This window comes from Heterodontus francisci, chromosome 48 (genome assembly GCF_036365525.1).
Source record: "Heterodontus francisci isolate sHetFra1 chromosome 48, sHetFra1.hap1, whole genome shotgun sequence".
NCBI classification, from domain to species: domain Eukaryota; kingdom Metazoa; phylum Chordata; class Chondrichthyes; order Heterodontiformes; family Heterodontidae; genus Heterodontus; species Heterodontus francisci.
The window spans coordinates 8,748,898-8,771,041 of record NC_090418.1 but is presented as its reverse complement, the minus strand read 5'-3'; the positions used below and the strand labels follow the sequence as shown (position 1 = coordinate 8,771,041).

At 45.3% G+C, this 22,144-nt stretch overlaps 1 protein-coding gene across 1 annotated transcript in view; it reads right to left on the bottom strand.

The window, feature by feature from the left end:
* Window positions 1–6,428: 6,428 nt before the first annotated feature.
* Window positions 6,429–22,144, bottom strand: part of LOC137357422 (nucleolin-like) — a 32,310-nt gene continuing 16,594 nt past the window's right edge. The window contains exons 13-18 of the mRNA XM_068023769.1: window positions 21,177–21,292; window positions 18,955–19,072; window positions 17,441–17,595; window positions 15,409–15,523; window positions 13,640–13,802; window positions 6,429–8,389 (exon numbers count right to left, since the gene is read on the bottom strand). Coding sequence (XP_067879870.1) covers window positions 13,649–13,802; window positions 15,409–15,523; window positions 17,441–17,595; window positions 18,955–19,072; window positions 21,177–21,292 — 658 coding nt within the window. The 3' untranslated portion in view covers window positions 6,429–8,389; window positions 13,640–13,648. The remainder of the gene's footprint in view (window positions 8,390–13,639; window positions 13,803–15,408; window positions 15,524–17,440; window positions 17,596–18,954; window positions 19,073–21,176; window positions 21,293–22,144) is intronic.

Sequence of the window (22,144 nt, the reverse complement as noted above, 5' to 3'; positions counted from 1 at the left end):
TCTATCCCCGCCCCGGCACTATGTCACCGACTCCCACATCAGACCCACTGTCCTCCTTTGATATCAATAAGAGCATTTATTGTCAGGCACAGACGCCCTTCTCTCCCCCTCTCATGAATATTTATACTCAGAGAGTCCCGCCTCTTGTCTTCTTTCTGTCTCATTAAAAGAACCACTGTCATTTTGCAGCCGACAGCCATCTCATTCCCCCACCCCCAATAAAATCATTTTATGATGCAGCGATTGTTAGAAGAAAGATTTGCATTCACATAGCAACTTTGGGGACCACCAGCCGTCCCCTTTACAGCCGATGACGTGCTTTTGAAGAGTGGTCACTGTTGTAGGAAACACAGCAGCCAAAATGTACGCACAGCAAGATCCCACAAACAGCAATGTGACCATGACCAGGTAATCTTTTTTACTGGAGTTGATAGAAGGGTAGATATTGATCCCGCGGACAAATCCCCTGCTCTTCTTCCAGTAGTGGCCGCGGGATCTTTTACGCCCACCCGAGAGGGCAGACAGGGTCTCGGTTTAACGCCTCATCGGAAAGACGGCACCTCTGACAGTGCAGCGCTCCCTCAGTAAGAGGTTGCAGCGTTCAAGTCTCCGAGTGTCACGATCTCAGAGGACTGGGATTCTGTCTGCTGCAGAGGTGGAGATACACTCCTGGCGTGATTGCACAACCTCATAACCCTCATCTGGGAAGAAGGTCTCATGGACACTGTAATCGTGACCATCTTCCAGAACAGAGACAAGTCCAATTGCAGTAATTACAGGGGAGTCTCCCTGCTGTCTGCCACAGAGCAGACCACGTCTGGAGTACTGTGTACAGTACTGGTCTCCTTATTTAAGGATGTAAATGCATTGGAAACAGTTCAGAGAAGGTTTACTAGACTAATACCTGGAAAGGGCGGGTTGTCCTGTGAGGAAAGGTTGGACAGGCTCGGCTTGTATCCACTGGACGTTAGAAGAGTGAGAGGCGATTTGATTGAAACATATAAGATCCTGAGGGGTCTTGCCAGGGTGGATGCGGAAAGGATGTTTCCTCTTGTGGGAGAATCTCAAACTAGGGGTCACTGTTTAAAAATAAGGAATCACCAATTTAAGACAGAGATGAGGAGAAATTTTTTCTCTCAGAGGGTCTTGAGTCTTTGGAATTCTCTTCCTCAAAAGGTGGTGGAAGCTGAGTCTTTGAATATTTTTAAGACAGAGGTAGATAGATTCTTGATAAGCAAGGGGGTGAAAGGTTATTGGGGGTAGGCAGGAATATGGAGTCGAGCTTACAATCAGATCAGCCATGATCTTGTTGAATGGCGGAGCAGGCTCGAGGGGCCGAGTGGCCTACTCCTGCTCCTAATTCATATGTTCATACACCTGTTTGTATCGTCTTTAACCTCTTCCTCCCAGTCGCTGAAGAGCTCCTCCCAGAGTCGCCGAAGAGCTCCTCCCAGAGTCGCTCCTGATAGCCACTACAGATATGATCTTCACCGTGCAGCAAACCCAGAAAAAATGCAGGGAACCCAGGGAGCAGCACGAACCGCAATACGTGGCCTTTTTTGACCTCACGAAAGCCTTTGCCTCCACCAATCGTGTGGGTTAATGGAGAGTCCCCCTCAAATATGGCACCATCCTTCATCTACTAAATAATGACGTGCAAGCTGTGATCCTTCCTCGGGCAACCGCCACAGATGGTATCTCACTGAAGACTGGGGTCAAACGAGGCTGTGACATCACACCAACCCTCACCTGGCATCTTTCTTGCTGCACTTCAGCGACTCGCCTCCAGCAAGCTCCCCACGGGAGTGGAGATGACCTACAGGACTTGACAGGAAATTATTCAACCTTTTGTCACCTCCACTCCGAAGCCAAGGTTACTCTGGCCTCAGTTACTGAGCTTCAGCGAGCAGACGATGCTTGCGTTTGTGCTCACTTAGAGGCTGTGCTCCAAGTCATCGTTGACTCCTTTGCCAAAGCATGAGCGGAATTGCCTACCTTGAAGAAGTTCTGCTCTTCTCTCCGACGGGATTTTCGTTTGTCTCTTTTTTTGCCCCACCACCACTTTATTTGCTTAAAACCTATTACATTTCTAATCTTTGCCATTTCTGGTGAAATGTCACAGACCTGAAACGTTAACTTTGCTTCTCGCTCCACAGACGCCGCCAGACCTGCTGAGTAATTCCAGCACTTTGTGTTTTCATTTCATATTGGCGTATGGGCCTGGCTTTAACCACCCAGAAAACTAAGGTCCTCTTCCCACCCATTCCCATAGTGCAACATCACTCCCCATCGACCAAGATCCTGGAACATGTGGACCACCTTCTATATGTTGGGAGTCTACTCTCAATGAAGGCAGACATGGGTGACGAAATTATCCATCGCTTTCAATGTGCCGGCTTAGCCTTCGGCTGATAGAGGAAAAGACCATTTGAGGACTGGGACCTCAATTCCGGGACGAAGGTCATGGTTTACCGGGCAGCAGTGATCCCTGCGCTCCTATATGCTTCCGAGCCTTGGACTGTTTACGCAGTCTCCGCAAAATTCTTCAAATTCGTTGGCAGGATAGGTGGTAAAACGTTGGCATCCTCTCCCAGGCCAATAATTTTTTTATTTGCTTGTGGGATGTGGGCGTCGCTGTTGAGGTCATAAAGTTGAATAGTTATAAGTAAATACAGGCTGGGGGTCATTCAGAGTTTACTTGCTGTATGGAAAGGAAAGTTTGTAGATTGGCAGTGTTGTGAATTTATTGCCCATCTCTAATTGCCCTTGAGAAGGTGGTGGTGAGCTGCCTTCTTGAACCACTGCAATCCTCGGGGTGTAGGTACAGCAACAGTGCTGTTAGGAAGTGAGTTCCAGGATTTTGACCCAGTGACAGTGGAGGAACGCCGATATAGTTCCAAGTCAGGATGGTGTGTGGCTTGGAGGGGAACTTGCAGGTGGTGGTGTTCCAATGCGTCTGCTGCCCTTGTCCTTCTAGCAGCATCTAGGTGCTAATCAAAACTAGCTTTGCTGGACAAGTCACAATGTTTGCATGCCTGACATCAACTTCGTTGCGGCAAGACACTCCCAGGAGGGTAGAGGAAATGCTTTAGGGATGTTCTCAAAGCATCCCTGAAGACGTCCAACATCCCCACCAATTCATGGGAATCCCTAGCCCATGACCGAGCGCCTCAAGAGGGAGCACGTGGAGGACAAGTCCAGGCAGCGGAAGGAGAGCACAGCCACCCCAAGTAACGCATTTACCCGCCTTCAAACACCATCTGCCCCATATGGTAGAGTCTGTGAATCGCGCATCGCACTTGTTAGCCATATTAAAACGCACAGAACCAGACTGGAAGCAAGTCATCCTCGAACCTGACGTACTCCCAAAGATCAAGTAGGGCTGGAAAAGGTTACGGTTACAGGGCAGGTTGGGGGGGCGGTGGTGGCAGGCAGATGCGAGACGCCGTGCAGGGAATTGAAAATAGGAGTGTTGGAGGATGTAATAAACAATTTATTATTCTGTTACTGAAGTGCAATTGTTTTCTTTGAACACACCCTTTTTAAGGTCAGAAAGTCAAACAGTTACAAGTAAATACAGGCTGGGGGTCATTCACAGTTTACTTGCTGTATGGAGAGGAAAGTTTGTAGATTGGCAGAGCTTTGCAGATTTTGGGTTTGTGTTAAGCAAAAGCATCACGAGCTACTTTAAAGTGTACATTGGAAATTGAACGGATGCTTTGAAAACTTTTATATAGAGTTAACTGATTGTTTTGCAGTGGTCCTTTTCTCAGAGTAGTGAGCATCTGGAATGCATTGCCAGCTTGTGTGGACTTTCTGCCTTGAAGTGGGAGTTGGAGCAGGGATCAGATCATATGAAAGCTAAGTGAGTTAAAAGTTAATATATGCACGGTCCAAGTGACCTCCTGGTCTGCTTTCACAGGAGACCATTCAGCCCCTCAAGCCTGTTCTGCCATTCAATGAGATCATGCCTGATCGACAACCTAACTCCACATACCCACCTTTGCCCCATATCCCTTCATACCTTTGGCTAACAAAAATCCATCAATTTCAGATTTAAAATTAATTGATCCAGCATCAATTGCAATTTGTGGAAGAATGTTCCAAACTTCTCCCACCCTTTGTGCGTTGAAGTGTTTCCTAATTTCACTCCTGAAAGGTCTGGCTCTAATTTTTACACCCTGCCCCCTCATCCTAGACTCCCCAACCAGCAGAAATAGTTTCTCTCTCTCCACCCTAGCTGTTCCCCTTAATATCTTGAAAACTTTGTTCAAGTCACTCCTTAACATTCTAAATTCCAGGGAATGCAACTCCAGTTTGTGTAATCTCTCCTCGTAGTTTAACCTTTGAAATTCAGGTATCATTCTGTTAAATCTGCACTGCACTCCCTCCAAGGCAGCCGTCCGAAGGTGCGGTTCAAAACTGATCAGAGTAACTCCACGTGTGGCCTAACCAGGGCTTTGTGTAGCTGAAGCACAACTTCTAACCCCTTGTAGTCTAGTCCCCGAGATATAAAGGCCAGCATTCCATTCTCCTTTTTGATTATCCACTGTACCTCTTAACATTTTAATGAGGGCGGGGGTCGGAGAATTTTTAGCCCTTTATTTGGATGCGGGTGGGAGTGCGGGGAGGGAGGAAGCGTCTGGTCACGATGCTCCAGACACCATGAGGCCTGACGGACCAGCTGATCTTTACCTGGCTGTCATTGTGGTATACGCAAATGTGTATTTCTGGTGCACAGTTGTGACATTAGCCTCCAGTGACGTTACTCAGACACTCCCCTCTTGGGAAGGGATCTAAATAGATCTCGAGTTCAATTAGCGGCTAATTATTGTTACTGTTGGGAGGTCTCTTTAAAAACTTCCCTGAGATTATTTAAAAAAAAGCAATGAAAGTAACCAGTTATTTCTCCCTTTTTGTACGTTTTGACGGATTGTTCAGCTGTGTTTTATCTAGTGTGACAGAAATATTTTTTAATGAACTTTATAGATAGCTAGATTATGGGCAATGAAGACAATTTCCTCTGGTTTATATATTTCACAAAATAAACCTTTTCAGATTTTTTATTCACTCCTGGAATGTGAGCATGACAGTAAGGCCAGCATTTATTGCCCATCCCTAATTGCTCTCAAGGAGGAGGTGGCGGTGAGTCGCTGCAGTCTATGTGGTGTTGGTATGCCCGCAGTGCTGTTCGGGAGTGTGCCAGGATTTTGGACCCAGCGACAGCGAAGGAACGGCGATATAGTTCCAAGTCAGGTTGGTAGGTGGCTTGGAGGGGAACTTGCAGGTGGTGGTGTTCCCATGCATCTGCTGCTTTTGTCCTTCTAGGTGGTGGAGGTCGTGGGTTTGGAAGGTGCTGTTGAAGGAACCTTGGCGAGTTGCTGCAGTGCATCGTGTAGATGGTGCACACTGCTGCCACTGTGCGCCGGTCGTGGAGGGAGTGAATGTTTATGGTGGTGGATGGGGTGCTGATTGAGTGAGCTGTTTTGTTCTGCATGGTGTCGAGCTTCTTGAGTGTTGTTGGAGCTGCACCCATCCGGGCAAATGGAGAGTATTCCATCACACTCCTGACTTGTGCCTTGTAGATGGTGGACAGGCTTTGGGGAGTCAGGTAGCGAGTTACTCGCTGCAAAATGCATAGCCTCTGACCTGCTCTTGTAGGCACAGTATTTATGTGGCGGGTCCAGTTAAGTTTCTGGTCAATGGTAACAGCCAGGATGTTAATGGTGAGGGAGTTCAGTGTTGGTAATGCTGTTGAACGTCACTGTTCAGTAGAGGAGCAAGAATTCTACTCGCGGTGCTCCTGACAGTAATGAAATAAAATCCCAGCAGTAAGGACAAATGAAATCTGCCAGTTAGAACCGCCGCACTGTTTAACTGTGGTGCAAGAATTAGCGTTCCATTTCCTTTTGTTTACCTCTGTCCAAATTCTTCTACAAATGGTTTACTGCAAGGGAACGGGCGGGAATGTGGAGTTGAGGTAGATCAGCTGTGATCTTATTGAATGAGGGCTGTACGGCCTACTCCCATTTATTTATATTATTATGCATCCTCAGTCTCACTACTTGACTGCCATCAGAAAGGATATTTGTCTCGTCAAGTCCATTTCATTTCGAGTTCATCTAGGATTATTATATTATTCACTCCCCCACCCCACCAAGGGCTGAACTGACCAAATTGAAATCAGGAGATTGCCAAGTGCCCCGGTGAATAATCAGATAATGGTTCCAGCACAGAATCCAGAGTGATGTATTATCAGCACCCCCACTTTTTGCCGTGAGAATCTCAAAGAAGCTCGCACCCTTTCAGGCGAGCCACTCTGCTGCTGATCTCATCCCGCCACCCTCCCAAAAACCCCGGCCACTGAACATCTACTTTAATAGCCATCGTATCTCCCGGAAGGTAAAAAAAAAATCCAGTAGCACCTCGACACTAACACAAGTTTAATGCGCCATGCTTATGATTTCGTAATCACATCATTTCGTAATCCAGATAACACTTTTGTCAAGACAGACGTATAAAAATACATTTACTTTAATGTCCCATTAAAAAGCTCTTTGCTGATGTTGAATGAAATTTGCACTCTTTAATTCCATGCCCTTTTGGGTTGAACACGGGACAAAAACAAAAATGAATGTTAAAACGCATTTCAGTGGATCTAAAGACTAACTAGGTATAGAACTTTAAAAACATACCTGCGGAAAGGTAATGGATTCTCGACAGCTACCAATGCTGCATTCACTTCAGATAAAATAAAATCGTGTTATGAAATTAAAAAAAATTGTTCAATGATTATAGTCTCAGCTCATGTTTCTGACGAGCTTTGGAAGTTTCATCAAAAGCGAAATACATTACCACATAGACATGTTCTATCTTTGAGCAGAGATGAGATTCCGACCGTAGGGAGAAACCCTGTCTCTTGTTCCCTCCCCTTCCCAAGGGTAGCACAATCAGGGAGAATATACTCCTTCTGTGCTGAGACATAGGGGCAGTGGTATCAGCTTCCAGTATTTCATATATGCTGTTGGTTCAAGGTTTATCAGAAGAGTCACCTATGTTGAAAACACACTTAAGTGTCGGCAGAAGACAAGTTCTGCAGAATTTCTGTTCTCTCAGCAGCTCCTATTGACTTTACACCGATATTTTCTCCTGGTGCAATGGTTAGAATTCCCCATTGCTTCTCTTTTAGTTATAATTACATAAATCCCAGACACCCAGTATAGAAATTAACAAAAAAAAAAGCAGCAAGTGCTGGGCAAAAGAAAATCACAGCCAGGCTCTGAGAGGGACAGCTGCGTTAAAATGTTCTGTGCGCTCAGCTACCATTTGCTGCCTCTTTTTACAGAGGTGGGTTCAGTTGCCGTACGCCTCCAGCACTTTCTCCCTCCCGGATTTCCAACACAAACAGCGGCTGATTTTCCCAGCAGGGCTTCACGGCGAGGTGCGCCGCTCCCCGGGGTCAGGAAGTCACGGTTTAGGTTTCTAATTTCACGTCCGTTAATTTAAGTGAACGAGGAACGTGGGTGGGGCTTGCGAGGCTGTGGTTTCTTTTTCCAACCAGTGCTCCTGGCGAGTGCCAATCATGGCGCTGAAAATCAGCCCTTTTCTCACCAGCCCAGCCCTTTAAACTGTCCTGAGGCAAAACGATTTTAAAAAAAAAGAATCTTAGGGAGTGCTCCACAGCGGAATATCTACCCGTCCTCTCAGCTTCATATGATACGCGAAGACCGAGAAGGCGTGAAAGAGGGGGACAGGCCAAGAAAGAGGGGCAAAAGCGGATCAACTGAAAATGCAACCGTTCCTAGAACACACCAACTAAATTCACATTTAAAATAATGTCACGCCGTCATCTATGGAATTATTGAGTCTCTTTGTTAAGGCAAATCCACACAAATCTGTACCTTGTGCACGTGACCTGCACATGCTGGCAAACAATGCGCTAGTGTGAAAGTACATGGGCTTGTGCTCTTGGCTTGCCCTGACTCCAATAAAGATCTCCCACATAAGCACCTGCCCTCAGCTGACACTGCCAACTGCTGCTCCCTCGTGGTCAGTTTAAGGTGCAGCAGAAGCCTGTGAGTGGGCGGGCACTCAACACAGAGAAAAGCCAAGAAGCAAGCTTGGGATGCACACAACCTTAAGAACAAAGGAACAAAATAAATTACCGGCAGATACAGGAATTATCTCAGCTTACATTTTAACTTAAAATAAAAAGTTTGGGAACAGCCAAGATTCCTGCTGTCATAACGTCGTGATATAAAAGGCAGGGAACTGGCGCCCATACAAATACAACTGGAGCATCCGGTTTTGCAAACAGATCAAACACTTTACTTGCTCTTCACTTTCTGCCTTTTCTCATGGCTCTTGGTCCTGCTCGATTCAGGTGCACCTGAAATAGAAACAAGGAAGGGGAAAAAGTCTAAGCACAGTGTTTAAATACTTTCTATAAAATGGTTTGCTAGGCCATTTCAAAGGGCATTAATGGTTAACCATTTTGGGTAGGACCAGAGCCCCAGGCGTTAGCGCAGACCAGGTTTAGGTGGGTCCGGGGCCCATAGACAGATTTTTGGTCTCTCAGAAAATCAGGGGATAAGGGAGGCGGGCGGGAAAGTGGAGTTGAGGCCGAGGATCAGCCACCATCATATTGAACTGTGCAGCAGGCTTAAGCAATCCTGCTCCTATTTCTTATGTTCTTATGCAGGCGCAGACCCAGTAGGGATGGCAGGGAGTGCGTGTGTGCTGCCTTGCACAGCTGAATTGCTCGTCAATACTCAATGTGAAGAACGGGTGCTTGTGATACTAGCAGGCAGCTGCCACTGCAAGAGCAGGAATCTTTAGCAGAATAGGGGAAACTCAAATGAGCACCTCCCTCACTTCCCCAACTACAGGTTAAAAGAAGAAATACACAGCAAGTCCATCAGCGCATGTCGGGTATATAGGGCTGCACAATACAAAGGGGGAGGGGGAGGCAGACATCCAGTTATGACCGACTTCTGTCCCCTCCTCCGAAAGCATTAATCATCTCGTTACACAGTGCCCCAATCCTTACATTAGCATTTACAGCACAGGAACAGGCCATTCGGCCCCACTGATTCACGCCAGTGTTTAGGCTCCACACCATCTTCCTCCCACCTAACTCTTCATCTCACCCTATCTGCATAACCTTCTACTCATATGAATTAGGAGTAGGCCACTCGGCCCCTCAAGCCTGTTCGCCATTTAACAAGATCACGTCTGATCTGATTGTAACTTCAACTCCATCTTCCCGTCTACCCCCAATAATCTTTCACCCCCCTTGCTTATCAAGAATCTATCTACCTCTGCCTTAAAAATATTCAAAGACCCTGCTTCCACCCCCTTGAGGAAGAGATTTCCAAAGATTCACAATCCACATCTCTGTCTTAAATGGGTGATGCCTTATTTTTAAACAGTGACCCCCCTAGTTCTAGACTCTCTCACAAGATAAAATATCCTTTCCACATCCACCCTGTCAAGACTCCTCAGAATCTTATATGTTTCAATCAAATCGCCTCTTACTCTTCTAAACTCCAGCGGATACAGCCGAGCCTGTCCAACCTTTCCTCATAAGACAACCCATCCATTCCAGGTATTAGTCTAGTAAACCTTCTCCGAACTGCTTCCAACGCATTTACATCCTTCCTTAAATAAGGAGACCAATACTGTACACAGTACTCCTGATGTGATCTCACCAATGCCCTGTATAGCTGATGCATAACCTCCCCATTTAGTATTCAATTCCCTTCGCAATAAACAATAACATTCTATTAGATTTCCTAATTACTTGCTGTACCTGCATCCTAACCATTTGCAATTCATGCACTCGGACACCCAGATCCCTCTGCGTCTCAAAGCTCTGCAATCTCTCACCATTTGGATAATATGCTTCTTTTTTATTCTTCCTGCCAAAGTGGACAATTTCCCACTTTATACTCCATTTTCCAGGTCTTTGCCTGCTCACTCAACCTAACTCGATCCCTTTGTAGCCTCCTTTGTCCTCTGCATAACTTACTTTCCGACCTATCTTTGTGTCATCAGCAAATTTAGCAACCATACCTTCTGTCCCTTCATCCAAGTTTATTTATATAAATTGTAAAAAGTTGAGGTCCCAGCACTGATCCCTGTGGCACACCACTCATTACATCCTGCTAACCAGAAAATGACTCATTTATGCCTACTCTCTATTTCCTGTTAGTTACCAATCTTCTATCCATGCCAAAATGTTACCCCCTATACCATGAGCTTTTATTTTCCGCAATTACCTTTGATGTGGCACTTTATCAAGTGCCTTCTGTCAATCTCAGTGTAGTACATCCACTGGATCCCCTTTATCCACAGCACATGTTACTTCTTCAAAGAACTCCAATAAATTGGTTAAACATGATTTCCCTTTCACAAAACCATGATGACTCAGCTTAATTACCTTAAATTTTTCTAAATGCCCTGCTATAACATCTTTAACAAAACTTCTAACATTTTCCCTATGACAGATATTAAGCTAACTGACCTGTAGCTTCCTGCTTTCTGTCTCCCTTTTTGGATAAAAGGAGTTACATTGGCTATTTTCCAATAAATGGAACCTTCCCCGAACATAGGGAATTTTGGAAAATTAAAAACCAACATATCAACTATCTCACTAGCCACTTCTTTTAAGATCCGAGGATGAAGTCCATCAGGACCCGGGGGCTTGTCAGCCCGCAGCTCCAACAATTTGCTCAGTACCACTTCCCTGGTGATTGTAATTTTCTTGAGTTCCTCCCTCCCTTCCATTTCCTGATTTACAGCTATCTCTGGGATGTTATCTGTATCCTCTATGGTGAAGACCGATGCAAAATACCTGTTCAATTAATCTGCCATCTCATTTTCCGTTATTAATTCCCCAGACTCACTTTCTATAGGGCCAACGCTCACTTTAACTCTTTTCTTTTTAAAATATCTATAGAAACTCTTACTATTTGATTTTATATTTCTAGCCAGCTTTCTCTCATATTCTAATTTTTCCCTCCTTATTCATCTTTTAGCCATTCTTTGCTGCCTTTTATATTCTGTCCAATCTTCTGACCTGTCACCCCTCTTTGTGCAATTTATTTGTTTTAAAAAAAAAGTTTGATACTATATTTAACTTTTTTAGTTAGTCATAGATGGTGGGTTTCCCCCCCCACCCCCCCTGGAATTTTTCTTTCTTGTTGGAATGTATCTATTCTATGCATTCTGAAATATGCCCTTAAATATCTGCCACTGCATCTCTATTGACCTATCTCCTAACATAGGAACACAGAAACAGGAGTAGGCCATTCAGCCCATTAAGCCTGCCCCGCCATTGAGTATGATCATGGCTGATCGTCCACTTCAATGCCTTCTTCCCACACTCTCCTCATAACCCCTTATGTCATTTGTGTTTAGAAATCTGTCAATCCCTGCTTTAAACGTAGTCAATGTTAACCTACTTTAGCAGTTCACTTTTGCTAGCTCTGCTTTCATGCCCTCATAATTGCCCTGATTTGTTTAAAATACTCGTCTTAGACCCACTCTTCTCTCTTTCAAACTGAATGTAAAATTCAATCATATTAAGGTTGCTGCTGCCTAGGGGCCTTCACTATGAGGTCATTAATAAATCCTATCTCATTACCCAATACCAGGTCTAGTATAGACTGCTCTCTGGTTGGCTCCAGAATGTGCTGTTCTAAGAAACTATCCCGAAAACATTCTATGAACTCCTCATCGAGGCGACCTTTGCCCATCTGATTTTTCCAGTCTATATGTAGGTTAAAATCCCCCATCATTATCACCGTACCTTTCTGACAAGCACCCATTATTTCTTCCTTTATACCCCATCCTACCGTGTAGTTACTGTTAGGGGGCCTGTACACAACTCCAGGTGACTTCTTGCCTTTATCATTTCTTGTGTCGACCAAAACTGCTTCTACATCTTGGTTTCCTGAACTTAGGTCATCCCTCTCTATTGCGCCAATACCATCATTAATTAACAGAGCTACCCCTCCACCTTTTCCTAGCTTCCTGTCCTTCCTAAATATCATGTATCCTTCAATATTCAGGTCCCAATCTATATCACTCTGCAGCCATATCTCTGTAATGGCTATCAGATCGTACTTATTTATTTCTATTCGCACTATCAGTTCATCTGTTTTGTTTCGAATGCTACGTGCATTCAGATAGACAGCCTTTAGTTTTGTCCTTTTGTTATTTTTGTAACCTCTAGCCTTGTCTGCTAATTTACTCTTAGACTTGTACTCACTGTACCTTCGTGTCACAGTCTGTTTATCTTTTCCCATTTTAGTACCTTTCTCTCTTGCCTTCTCCCTTTGATTTACCACATCTTCCCAAATTTGATCCCTTGCCCCCACCACTTAGTATAAAACCCTCTCTACGTCCCTAGTTATGCAGCTCACTAGAGCACTGGTCCCAGCACGGTTCAGGTGTAGACCATCCCAACGGTACAGCCCCCACTTTCCCCAGTACTGGTACCAGTGCCCCACAAACCAGAACCCACTTCTCCCACACCAATCTTTGAGCCATGCATTCATTTCTCTAATCTTATTTTCCCTAGTCCAATTTGCATGTGGCTCAGTTAATAATCCAGAGGTTATTACCTTTGAAGTTCTGCATCTTAATTTGGTGCCTAGCTCCTCATACTGACTATGCAGAACCCCTGCCTATGTCATTGATACCTACATGGACCATGACGACTGGATCCTTCCCCTTCCACTGTATGTTTCTCTCCAGCCCTGAGCAGATGTCCCGAACCCTGGCACTGGGCAGACAAAACAGCCTTCTGGACTCTCACTCTTTGCTGCAGAGAACAGTGTCAATCCCTCTCACTATACTGTCCCTAATACCACTACTTTTGCTCCCCCCACTCGAACGGCTTCCTGTACCATGGTGCCAGTCAGTCTGTTCACCCAGACTACTTCCCTCGCTCTTGTCCATACAAGCTACAAGAACCTCGAACTTGTTGCTCAACTGCAAGGGCTGAGGCTCCTCCACTCCCACCTTCTCAATCCCTTTATCTGCCTGACTCGGTCACACCCTCCTGTCCTTGACCACTGACCTAAACAGACGACCTTATCCTAAGGGTGTGACTGCCTTCTGGAACAGCGTCCAGGTCACTTTCCCCCTCCCCGATGCAACTCAGCATGTGCAGCGTGGCCCCCAGCTCAATGACTCTGAACCTAAGCTCCTCAAGCCGCAGACACTTTCTACAGACGTGGTTGCCACATACTGCAGCCATGACACATCACCTGTCCTGCCATCTTTATTGTGTTAATTTAATTAAATTTATTTTTTCTTAATTATAGTTCCCCTCACTTACCAAACTCCCTTCTTCATGCTTTGTGCCTTCCAGCAGCAATCAATGCAGACACCTTTCTCTCTCACTTGTTTATCTATCTTACACTTTACTGCTTTTCGTCTCAACCACTCCCTGCGGTAGTAAATTCCCTATTCCCACCACTCTCTGAGTAAAGAAATTTCTCCTGAATTCCTGATTGGATTTACTGGTGATTATGGAATATTTATTTTCCCCAGTTCTGTTCTGCCCTCCCCGCATTGCAGGCCTTTGCGTTTACAGTTGTACAGTTTATCTCTCTGGGCTGGTGCGTACCATCCGTGACTAAATCACATGCGGATTTCTCACGGCCTCTTCCTGTTGCTGTGCGGAATTGGCGAAATAAAGCTTCACTTTATGCCCGTCTATTTGTACGTTCTGCATCTCTTCCCTCGTCCTGGCAGCTTCTTCTGCTGTCTTAAAGTCAATGAAGGCAAACCTACAAAGCAAACAGGCCAACAATGTCAACACTTCACCAGTACACACCCTGCCTTGTCATTTGGGCTAAAAAAATGTTTCATGCAAATTAGGTGTAAATTGCCTGTATGGAGTATTTGTCCATGCTTGGTTGAAAAACAATACGAGATTTTGTTTAATATACGAGGTGGCGTCAGAGTTGGGGGAGACTTCCTCCACAGAGCTCCCCCAGTCGTCAGAGCCTCAAACTACACCGTGACAGTTGACATAGCAAAACTGAATGGGAAATATTGACACATTGATGGAAAAATTGTGGCCAAAAAATCATGACAAGGGGTTTGTGCACAAAATTTTTAATAATAAATAGATTCGCCACTTGTGTTTCTTCCGTGCAGGTCATGCTAGGGTACAGTACCAAGTGTACTGGCAAGACTTCCAGTACCCCACCCACTTGTGGGCGGAGAAAGTGAGTGTAGGTAGACTATTCAACCATAGAATAAGAACTAGGAGCAGGAGTAGGCAATTCAGCCCCTCAAGCCTGCTCCGCCATTGATTATGATCATGGCTGATCTCACCTTGGCATCAACTCCACTTTCCTTCCCGTTCTCCATAACCCTTCAACCCATTTCTAATTAAAAATCTGACTAACTCCTCCTTAAATTTACCCCGGCATCCACCGCACTCTGGGGTAGTGAATTCCACAGATTCACGACCCTTTGAGAGAAGTAATTTCTCCTCATCTCGGTTTTAAATCCGCTACCCCTTATCCTAAAACTATGACCTCTCGTTCTAGATTGCCCCACAAGAGGAAACATCCTCTCTATGTCTACTTTGTCACTCCCCTTAATCATCTTATATACCTCAATTAGATCTCCTCTTATTCTTCTAAACTCCAGAGAGTAAAGGCCTAAACTGCTCAATCCCTCTTCATAAGACAAGCCCCCATCTCTGGAATCAATCTAGTGAACGTATGTATCATGCCGAGCCATAATCCTGTCATCATTTAACTCTCACGCTCATTCTAACAGCCTTGATCAGGCTTTGGATACCTGGTTGATTCCTCCACTCAACAACCCTGCATTAAAAAAAAGCCGTGTTACGGAGGTTTACTTTACTAAGCAATTAAAGCAAGAAAACCACTGAAAGAAAGAAGCTCCTGGATAATCCAACATTTACGGCACCATTGAAGATTTTAATGGTTGTTTTACTGACAGACCCTAGTTATACAGCGTCTTTCACTACCTCAGAAGGTCCCAAAGCAATTCACAGCCAATGATGTACTTTTGAAGTGTAGTAACTGTTGTAATGTAGGAAACGTGACAGCCAATTTGCGCACAGCAAGGTCCCACAAGCAGCAATGTGATAATGATCAAATAATCTTGTTTTTTTTTGGTAATGTTAGTCGTGGGATAAATGTTGCTCAAGACACTGGGGAGAACTCCACAACTCTTCCACAAAATAGTGACCGTGGGATCGTACCAACCTGAGGGGGCAGATGGGCCTTCGCTTTAATAGTTCAACTGAGAATGCAACGCTCCCTCAGTACTACACTGGTCGTGTCAGCTTCTAATGGGACTTGAACCAGCATGTTCTACATTGGTACAACAGATTAGGTCAGGAGTGCTCACCGTTTGCCTGGGCTCTGTGGTAACCTGGCATTTACGGCACCCTTGAAGGTTGATCTCAACATTTTGACTGTAGTCTTATTCGACAGGCCCCATATAAACAGGGAGCTGATGGGAACTGAAATGAGAGAAAATAAATTAGTAAAACCTTCAAATAGTCGTCTCTCATTTCCAACAAGATTTGGATGAAGGGCAATTGCCCACAGAGCAGAACAGCACCGTTGGTGGGAAGGGGAGGAGAGAAGACACTGTAAAATAAAGTAGTAATGGTTAGCTGCGCGATGCCAAACTCTGCAGATTGTAGCAGGAAGGGAAGAATCAGAGAGGGGAGGTGTTCCACTGTTTTGAGGTCTTGAGAAAGAGTGAATTAGGCTGCGATGATTTCAACACAGTGAGGAGAGGAATATGTAGTATGTTGTATATTGAACTTCGGAGCATCAACAGGAGAAAAACAAAAGAAAGTTGGAGGTGAGAGGAGATCACCTCTTTACAGAGCTTTTGTTGCATCCTGTCGAGCAGTGTAACTGAAGAGGCTCTCCAGGTATGAGAGCAATCACAGACTCAGAGACAGCCCAGAAATAGGCCATTCCTTCACCATATGTATCAATGACATGGATAAAGAAAGAGAGAGAGTTGTATATCCAGGTTCACAGAGGCATAGTAAGTTGTGTGGATGGGAGCAGGAAGGTACAAATTGACACACAGACTAAGACAGTGGACAAATCTGTGACATATGGAGTTCAATATGGCTTAAGTGTGAGGTCATCCACTTTAGATCCTGCCGAGAGTCTGATGACCGTGAAAGAGCAAAGGGATTTGGGTGTCCACAATTCATTAAAAACTGGCAGACAGGAACAAAAAAATAATTGAAAAGGATAATGGAATGTTGATCCTTATGTCAAAGGGATTGGAATTCAAAGGGGTGGAATTGATGCTCCAGTTATACAGCACCTTGGTCAGACCCCATCTGCAGTTTTGGACGCTTCACCTCAGGAAGGAAAGCTCCCCCTTCACTGTCCCATCAAACACTCCCAGCACAGGGTTAGATACAGAGTAAAGCTCCCTCTACAATGTCCCCCATCAAACACTCCCAGCACAGGGTGAGATACAGAGTAAAGCTCACTCTACACTGTCCCCCATCAAGCACTCCCAGGACAGGTACAGCACGGGGTTAGATACAGAGTAAAGCTCCCTCTACACTGTCCCCCACCAAACACTCCCAGGACAGGTACAGCACGGGGTTAGATACAGAGTAAAGCTCCCTCTACTCTACTCCAACTTCAGAAGAGGTGCCGATACTGGACTACTGTGGCATTATTACACCTCCCATGCTATCCTGTGACTTCTGTGCAAGATTGCTCATTAGTATTAAATTAGGAGCCATTCATGATGTGAGCTCATTCCCACTTAGAAGGGGACTGAGAATGCCCCAAACTAGTATCACATAGTCTTGCAGGCAGCAGAGTAGGACGATGCTCATCCATTGGTCCAGGCTCAATTTGAGCCCAGGTGCCCGAAGAAACAGGCTAGTGGACCTAAACCACAAAAGCTGCAAGGAAATATTTAATTTAGCGGTAGACCAGATGCCAGCATTGGTATCCGTGGCAACGAGCTTTCAAGTATCAACAATCACACAGCGGTGCAACAATTTTTGGAGGGCTCAGACTGAGTCACCTATAATCCCATGACTTGCACATGATTACAATGAGAGGCCAAGTTTTTTTTTTATTGTTTCCTGGGATGTAGACGTCACTAGCAAGGCCAGCAATTGTTGCCCATCCCTAACTGCCCTTGAACTGAGAGGCTTGCTTGGCCATTTCAGAGGGCATATAAGAGTCAACCACATTGCTGTGAGTCTGGAGTCACACATAGGCCACACCAGGTAAGAACAGCAGATTCCCTTCCCTCAAGGACATTAGTGAACTAGATGGGTTTTTTATGACAATCGACGAAAGTCTCAGTAATGGTGCGATGTGAGTAACTTTCAAACCCAGATGTCTATTAATTAGTTGAAAGTGATCCCATCAGTACATACCAGAATCGTCCGATTTGGATTTTGGGCTTTCTTTCCTTTCTTCTATAGACTCTATTGAAGCTATTCGAATTGCATGTCCCGGAACCCCTTTGTCTCTGAATTCCTTCAAAGCTACCTTGGCTTGTTTTGCAGTCCTGTATTCTATGTAAGCAATTCTGTAAGATTAAAAATTAGTATAAAACGCAGCAAGAGAAATACATGCACCCAACTTCCTGACATTTAGAAATCCTCCTTGACCCCTAAGGTTTCAAATTCTCTGGCATTGTGTTCACAGAATCCTACAGCACAAAATGAGGCCATTTGGCCCATCGTGCCTGTGCTGGGTCTTTGGTACAACTAGCCAATTAATCTCACTTCCCTTGCTCTTTCCCTGTAGCCCTGCAAGTATTTTCCCTTCCAGTATTAAACCATTAAATCTGCTTCCACCACTCTTTCAAGCAGCACATGCTGGATCACAATAACTCGCTGTGTTCAAAAAAAAGTTGCCTCATGTTGCCTTTAGTTCTTTTGCCAATCGCTTTATGGCGTTCCTGTAATATTCCTTCCTGCACTGTTTTTAGAGTCACTAATCTAAGTGGTATTAAACAGCAAACAGAGGAACCTTACACAAAGAGGAAGCTACAAGGTAATAAACCCAACTAGGGGTTTATACGCACCCTCTGAGCCAACACCGCCGAGCCCAATCCTAGGCTACCCTCATTCCGATCCTAGCACCACAGCAGTGGGCACTCGATGGAGACCAGGAGCAGAAGCCAAGACTGGTTTTCTTCCTCCTCTCAATCCTAGAAGCACTAAGACCAATAGTCGGGTTCCCAAGTTCCCATCCTGGGTAAAATCAGCTCCCTCAGCTTGGACTAGAAATCAAATCTAAGACCGCCTGGTTTGTAGGGCTCAATCGCAGAGTACTTTTACCAATCTGAGACCTATGGGGAAATCCTCCGCCCGGCCCCCCCCTCCTCTCACCCATCCCTTTTAAGATTGACTGAATGCCAGGATAGAAACTCGAGTCATCCAAAACTCTGCTGCCCATATCCTAACTCGCACTCAGTCCCATTCACCCATCACCCCTGTGCTTGCTGGCTTACACTGGTCCGGAAATGGGCCAATTTTAAAAATTCTTGTCCTTGTTTTCAAATCCCTCCTTGGCCTCGTTCCACCCTATCGTTGTAACCTTCGCCAGCCCGACAAACACCCTTCCCATCCCCACCCCGAGACCCCTAAGCTTCTCATGCATCCCTAATTTTCACCACTTTACCATTGGCGGCCATGCCTTCAGCTGCCTGGGATCTAAGCGCTGGAATTCCCTCCCTAAACCTCTCCGCCTCTCTCTCCTCCTTTAAGACGCCCCTTTAAAACCTACGTCTATTGACCAAGCTTTTTGCTCACCTGTCCCAATATCTCATGTGTCACATTTTGCTTAACAACGCTCCAGTGAAACACCTTGGGATGTTTTACTAGGTGAAAGGTGCTATATAAATGCAATTTGTTGCTGATGAGTCGACAGTTTTACTCACCCTTGTGACTGGTTGTCCTTAGACAGTTGGATGTCCACAGCATCATTAAACAAAGATTTTAGATATTTCTTACTCATTGGGCAAGGGAGGTTTCTCACCATAACAATCTTCCTTTTACCTGCAGAAACAACAGTTTGTATTTCAAGTATTTTTGGAACTGTATTTTGTACTCTAGAAGATTGATATTGAGTGTAATATATATCCAACATTACTGCCTGGTATCGGTAACAAGCACTCACTGATCAGGTGCAGCACAGAGATATATACAGAGTAAATGTCCCTTTATACTGCTCCATTAAACACCTCCTGGGAGGTACAGCATGGGATATATACAGAGTAAATGTCCCTCTATACTGCTACATTAAACACTCCCAGGGAGGTACTGCATGGGATATATATACAGAGTAAAGCTCCCTCTAGTTGTTCCTGCAGAGAGCCAGCACAGACACGATGGGTGTAACCATCCTATGATTCCATACTCTGTCCCATCAAACAGGGAGGTACAGCTCGGGTTAGATACAGAGTAAAGCTCCCTCTATACTGTCCCATCAAAAGGGACGTTACTCAATTATTTTTGAATTGTCAGCTCTGTGCACTGGAATTGTATCCATTAGGTTGGTAGAGCTCCATTCGCCCTTTGCAAGGAAGAGGGTAGAAGCAGTGCGTGAACAAAAGAAAGGGATGGAGGAAGGGGTAGAAAATCTAGGTAATAGAGACCCAATATTCTAACAAACTAAACCAATCATCCTTTCACATTGGTCAGCACCACTGATTTTTTTTTGTATGTTCATGGGACGTGGCATTTATTGCCCATTCCTAATTGCTTGAGAAGGTGGTGGTGGGCCGCCTTCTTGAACCGCTACAAACTGTGTGGTACAGGTACACCCCCAGTGCTGTGAGGGAGGGAGTTCCAGGATTTTGACCCAGCGACAGTGAATGAATGCTGATATAGTTCCAATTCAGGACGGTCCGTGACTTGGAGGGGAACTTGTAGGTGGTGGTGTTCTCATGTGCCCGCTGCCCTGTTCTTCTAGGCCGTTGGGGCCGCATGTTTGGGAGGTGCTGTCAAAGAAGCCTTGGCAGTGCATCTTGTAGATGGTACATACCGCAGCCATGGTGGTAGAGGGAGTTGAGTGTTTAAGGTGGTGGATGGGGTACCAATCAAGCAGGCTGCTTTGTCCTGGATGGCGTTGAGCTTTTCAAATGTTGTTGGAGCTGTACTCATCCAGACAAGTGGTGAGTATTCCATCACACTCCTGACTTGTGCCTTGTCGATGGTTGAAAGACTGTGAGGAGTCAGGAGGTGAGCCACTCACTGCAGAATTCCCAACCTCTGACCTGCTCTTGTAGTCATGGTGTGTTTGTGGTGTGCGCTAGAATAGCAAGAGAGAGAGCCCTAGCACATGCAGCCAGGGTAATTGTTCTTGAAAGACTAAGCAGGGACTCCCACTTGAATGTGGATGGGCACTGGATGAGAACAGTGTCAGACTGAGCTATAACATGCTTCATGGTGAGATTGCTGGAGACCGCTGAGGTTCACACATGAAGGGCAAGTTCTACAGCCCTACCTCTGCAGAATTGCACAACACTGTAGGTGCACCTACACCACACGGACTGCAGCGGTTCAAGAGAGAAGCTCAACACTACCTTCTCAAGGGCAATTAGGGACAGGCAATAAATGGCCAACCTGCCTGCAATGCCCATGTCCCATGAATGAATTAAAAATATTGTACCGGAGGTAAAGTGAGCCACTTTAGGAGAGGAGGGCGTAGTTCTCTTACAGGACTGAGGGGCAACTGATGAGGCTAAGCAACCAACAATTCTCAGCAATCATTTCAAACAATGAGCACTCTATCCTGTTCTAGCCGTTGAGACAAGGGAGACATTCAGGTGCTGACGGCAGTGCAGAGAAGGGCCACTAAAGCTGTTCTCCCAGTGTCAAATTCTTAGTTATGAGGAAAGACTTGAGAAACCTAGGCTTTTCAGCAGGTGAAGGAACTTTATATTAAATTGCAGGAGAATTAGGTCAAGCGGACATGGGTGTGAATTAGTAAAAAAGATAAAATAGGACTGATGCCAGGAAGCTCCCAACGTGGGGTGATAAACTCATGACATGGACACCCAGGTAGAGGAAGCGACAATCAATTGCCGCAATGGATGATTTTCTGGTTCAATCAGGAATGGAATTATCTTGTGGACTACATATTTATCAAGAGATATACCTTTGTTCCTCTGACCTGCGTGCTTCAGTTGTAATAGCTTTCCTTTGCATTCTATTTCACCTTTACTTAGTGCATTCGCTGCTGCTTCTGTTGTTTCAAATGTGACAAATGCAAACCTGACCAAAGAAAATAAGACAATGATTTGCATATTTAGCTTTCGAGTGCCATTGCTCACAGTTAAGTTAGGACGCTGCACTGTTTATTAAATGGATTGTATAATGTAACGTTCATTGCGTAACTGATGCGTCCCTTTCAAGCCGCAAGGTTGGACAACTACAAGGTCATTGCTGTGGGGGCAAGCTTTTATCTTGTTTTTACACTTTAAGTGACATTGGCAAGCCCATTCCCCAATCTCCTCGAGAAAGTTGCAATGGGCTTTCCTGAATAGCGACTTTGCAGCTGAGTGGTTTGCTGGGTCACTTCAGAGGGTAGGTGGAGTCAACCACGCAACGTGGAACTGGAGTCACGTGTAGGCCAGAGTGGGTAGGATGTGTCAAGTTCCCTTCGTTGAAGGGCTTCAGCGAACCGGTTGGGTTTTTAATGATAATTCGACAGCTTTCGCACCCATTTTTGTTTGTGTGGGTGTGCTCCTTCAAATGACCAGATTTACTGAATTCACTTTCCTAATTTGCCTTGGTGAAATTTGAATTCAAGACCTCTGGGTCGCTGGTAAGGTATCATTACCACTCCAGCACCATGACACAGATATCTGTATGTGTAACAAAGCAAGTCACCTGAAGGGTGACTGCATCACCTCAATTCATGCCGGGAATACAGTGTGGATGAGTTGGCGTCTTCGTAGCTCAGCCAAGATGGGCGCTGGTCGGCCAAGATGGGCGTTGGTCAGCCATTTGACCGCAATCAGGAACTGGAATGCCAACTGAATCCTCGGGCCAGTGTGGTAATCTATAGCACATCCTGCTGAGATTACCTAGCTCAGCACAGACTGATATCCGAATGGTTGGCAG